Source organism: Hemibagrus wyckioides, linkage group LG04 (assembly GCF_019097595.1).
Source record: "Hemibagrus wyckioides isolate EC202008001 linkage group LG04, SWU_Hwy_1.0, whole genome shotgun sequence".
In the NCBI taxonomy this organism is placed as follows: Eukaryota; Metazoa; Chordata; class Actinopteri; order Siluriformes; family Bagridae; genus Hemibagrus; species Hemibagrus wyckioides.
In genome coordinates this window covers 7037881-7042400 of record NC_080713.1, presented here as the reverse complement: position 1 = coordinate 7042400, position 4520 = coordinate 7037881, and the positions used below count along the sequence as shown (strand labels likewise).

Below are 4520 nucleotides of genomic sequence, written 5' to 3'. Positions count from 1 at the left end.
CTCAAACTCCACCCAGGTGTGTGTGCACTGCCCAGCTATGGGACAGGTACACTATGCCCTACTGTTCTGTACTGCTCCAGGGCCTTTAGTTTATTCCAAAATATCAAAAAATTATTTTTATATTTTTGTATTAGTTTTATTAAAGGATTTACATAAATTTATTTCCATTGGAAAAGAATAAAAATTATTACCCTAATTTATACGTTATATCTGTATACAAATATTATTAATAAAAAGCAATACAACTATATAGAAATAATATATCGTATAAAACCTATATATATATATATGTAATATAGTACAAAGCATACTACTACTACTACTACTACCAATAATAATAATAATAATAATAATAATAATAATAAATAGAAAAAGAAGAATGCATCGTTTAAATAATCTGGTCAGATCACTTCGTCTTCTTCTTCTTTTTATTATTATTATTATTATTATTATTATTATTGTATGCATTTGTTTTAGAACCATTTTCACATGAACAATAATTAAATTACATTTCATTAAATTACAATAGATATGTATAATGACTCGATGAATAATGAATTATTTTATAATCGTTTGATTTTTATTATTCCGTCATTTTTTTCTTATTATTAACTTTACTATAATTTCTATTATTTGGCAGTTAATAAATCTTTACATAATGCCAACCGCTGCGCAGATTTCGGCGATCTACAGCACAAACACGGACTACATTTCACGGGAAAGATGAGTTGAAGATCTGACCAAAATAAACGCAGAACCTTTCAGTATGTAAAAGCTTCACAGATGTTGTCGAGGCTTTGGTATGTATCCTTTGATATTCTTAGTCATCCACACACATTTTCCGTGAAGGGAATTTTTAAAGAACAAACTTTATTAGACAGTTTTTAAACTGATCTTGCGTAACGCTAACGCAACCAGTATGCAAGTGCTCTCTCATTTGGCCTCTCGCGCTCTTCTCATTTTTTTTTGTCCCGCCTTCCTTCAGTGACGCGCTTCCGTCAAGATGGTTGTCGGCGCTTTCCCCATCGCAAAGCTGCTCTATCTGGGCGTTCGTCAGCTCAGCAAACCAGTGGCCAACAGGATTAAAGCAGGAGCGCGGAGAAGTGAATTCTTCAAGAATTACATATGTCTTCCTCCGGCACAGGGTAAGCACGGTTACAGAGTTCCAGCTTTAATTCTGCCGTGACCATGATAGCGGAGTTGATGGAATAAGCGAAAGCAGAACAGCGCTATTCGCAGCCAATAGGATTTTTCGGACTGTATCGCTTAACCAATTAGGACCGTGGGCGGGTCAAGGAGCGCTTGCCATTGCATATATAGAATAATTGATTACTCAGTGAACCATTGAGGGGCTAAAAGGCGGGAAATTTAGCTTCGACAACAGCCAATGTGTGTTGGTTGATTATAATGGGGCGGAGCCGAGCCGTCATTGAACATTTGAAAGTGCCTTCTACTGAAATCGTTTCCTGATACAAATAAGAGTATAAACAATATTTATTACAAAAATATTTATTGTAATCTCTACCATAATATTCACAAACTACCTGAGAATGAGTAAAAGAACTTTAAATAACTCTCCTTAAGGAAGAATTAAGTAAACAATTACTTAAGACAGTGTTTCCGGCTGTAATTCAAATCACACTGTATTGCCAAAAGTATTGGGACATAAGCCTTTACATGCACATGAATGTAATATGAAGTTAGCCCTGACCTTTGTAGCTATAACAGCTTCAACTCCTCTGGGAAGGCTTTCCACAAGGTTTATGGGAATTTTTGACCATTCCTCCAGAAGCACATTTGTGAGGTCAGTCACTGATGTTGGACGAGAAGGCCTGGCTCATGGTCTTCGCTCTAATTCATCCCAAACTCTGTGAAGTTCCTCCACACCAAACTCTCTCATCCATGTCTTTATGGACCTTGTTTTGTGAAATTGTCCAAAATGTCTTGGTATGCTGAAGCATTAAGAGTTCCTTGGAAGTTCACTGGAACTAAGGGGCTGAACCCAACCCCTGAAACACAACACCTGAATTCAATGATTTAGAGGGGTGTCCCAATACTTTTGGCAATATAGTGTAGGTTGTAGCAGAACACATTTACCAGGATTTGAACGGTAAACACTAAACTTTTGCCATAAATAATATATATATTGATTTATATAACAAATATTTCTGGTAGGATTTGTGTATATAACATTTATTGAGAGTGACTGTGGTGTTAAAAGTTTTCCGCCATAGGAGAGTCTTCTGGACAGAGATAGGAGACAGATTCTGGACAAAGGCTGAGAGATCAGTGCCTTCAGTTTTTTTGTGGTAACATGACAAGCTGAGTTTCTTGAAAAGAACAAAATAAAAGCTGTTGAGGGATTGACTGTGTATGTGAACCTTGTAATGTTAATAGAAATGGTTAAAAGTATAGCATGTGGTTTATTAATATCGATCTAAATCAATACCCATTATGAGCTTTTACCTCATTGCTGTGGTGTGAATTAATGCTTTGGAACAGGAAGTATTCTTCCACTTTCCAATTAAAAAAAAGTGTTTTGTTATAAATATTGTGTTTATTAGTACATTTAACATCTGAGCACATTCTGTTTCTGTCTCTCTGAAGCGTACCACTGGATCGAGATGAAAACGAAGATGAGGATAATGGGCTTCCGTGGCGCTGGCATCAAACCACTTAACGAGGATGCGGCTGCAGAGCTGGGAGCCGAACTGCTAGGCGAGGCCATCATCTTCCTCATCGGCGGCGGCTGCTTAGTACTCGAGTACAGCAGGCAGGCGGCGAACAGCAGGAGAAAGGAAGAGGAGCTGAACCTCACGATCACCAACCTGCAGACTCAACTCGGAGAACTGGCCTTGACCACCGAAACTCTAGACGCTCAGCTCCGTGAGGTCAACAGGCTCCTACTGTCCTTGCCGTCTGCGCCGAGTGGCAAATAACAATTAGCGCACGGCACTGAGTGGAACAGACGGACTAAATCTGTATGTGCGTGACGTCCTACAATACAAAGAAGCTCCACTGTGTATATAATGCAAATCTTTCCACACACATACACAGCCTGTGATTTAACAACATTTAAGAACCTGTGGTTTAGTACGTGTGGCTTGGTTCAGTATTGGAGAGCAAATTATTCATTTCTTATAAGAGTTGCACTCAAATTAATTTATTCTCATATATCATATTCCGCAGAAACATTTCATATTTCTCTCTAGGACTTTTGCAGTTCGTAATAAACTCAGTTTGGTTTGATGCCTGTAGCTTAGTTAAGGTAACCCTAAATAAGTGAATTCTTTTGTGATTGCCTCAGAATTCAGCTCAGAGTCCACTTATTTAAGATTGACTTCCTGCAGCTCAGACCAGTGAGAGAACACAAAGAGATTTTACTTCACACACTGTATGCAGTCGTCTGGATTGTTCTGTGCATTTGGTTTGGTTAAGTTAGTAGATGCTCTTCCTCTGGCTGCAGTTTCATGCTTTAAAACTGTTGAAACGATTGAGTTCGAGTGACGCAAAAAAAAGACAACTCTGGATCATTAATATTAATTACAAGTTTGAGAAAAATAACTACCTGAGACTTGTGATAACAAGCCCCATGCCTGTGCAGTGATGCTGTTTTGTCTTGAAGGATGATTGCAATGTGCATAAAGAGATGTATATTAATTATTGTAAAATAAAAATAAATGTCCTATATCTTGACTGTTTATTTTTGTATTTTTCTTTCTTTTTGTATTCAACAATTTATGATCATATTAATTACATGATTTGGCGATATCGTACGATGTATAGACATAACATTGATCATTTCTGCTGACTTCGATATTGCCTGTTGCATGTTTCTTTACATAAGAATGAATGTCATTATCATTTTAGTCATTTTTACCGCTTCTGTCCTCTCACCTGCTATCAAAAAACCAAACAAAAAAAACACCACAAACATCCATCAAATTTAAGACAGACTTTAAGGCAAAAAGTTTGTAAATGTGTTTAAGATGTGTAGCAAGGACAAGTACAGATTTTCATTAAAACATATTGTTGAAAAATTGACATGCAAGATATTAAAAATAAACCAGCAATGAAGTCTAAAGTCAATTTTCTTTATTTTATTTTATTATTTTATTTGTTTATTTAGGATATTTTCCCAGTGTCTGAATATCCGTAAGAATCAAAATGCATTGTTCTTTGAAAGGGTTGTACTTGCATTATTATACTTTTATATTATCATTAAAATGACATTAAAATTGTTTATCCCAATTAATTCTGAGACGATAGTAGTTATGTAGAAATACACTATGTTGCCAAAAGTTTTGGGATGTCTGCCCTTTGCAGCTATAACAGCTTCAACTCTTCTGGGAAGGCTATTCCACAAGGTTTAGGAGTGTGTTTATGGGAATTTTTGACCATTCCTCTAGAAGAGCTTTTGTGAGGTCAGGCACTGATGTTGGACGAGAAGGCCTGGCTCGCCGTCTCCGATCTAATTCATCCCAAAGGTGCTCTATCAGGTTGAGGTCAGGACTCTGTGA

The 4520-nt window shown here is 36.9% G+C and overlaps 1 protein-coding gene across 1 annotated transcript; it reads left to right on the top strand.

The window, feature by feature from the left end:
• Positions 1-968: 968 nt before the first annotated feature.
• Positions 969-3701, top strand: opa3 (outer mitochondrial membrane lipid metabolism regulator OPA3). The gene is made up of 2 exons (XM_058387003.1): positions 969-1145; positions 2608-3701. Exons 1-2 carry the CDS (start codon positions 1004-1006, stop codon positions 2937-2939), a joined length of 474 nt encoding a protein of 157 aa, XP_058242986.1. The 5' UTR covers positions 969-1003; the 3' UTR covers positions 2940-3701.
• Positions 3702-4520: the final 819 nt, after the last annotated feature.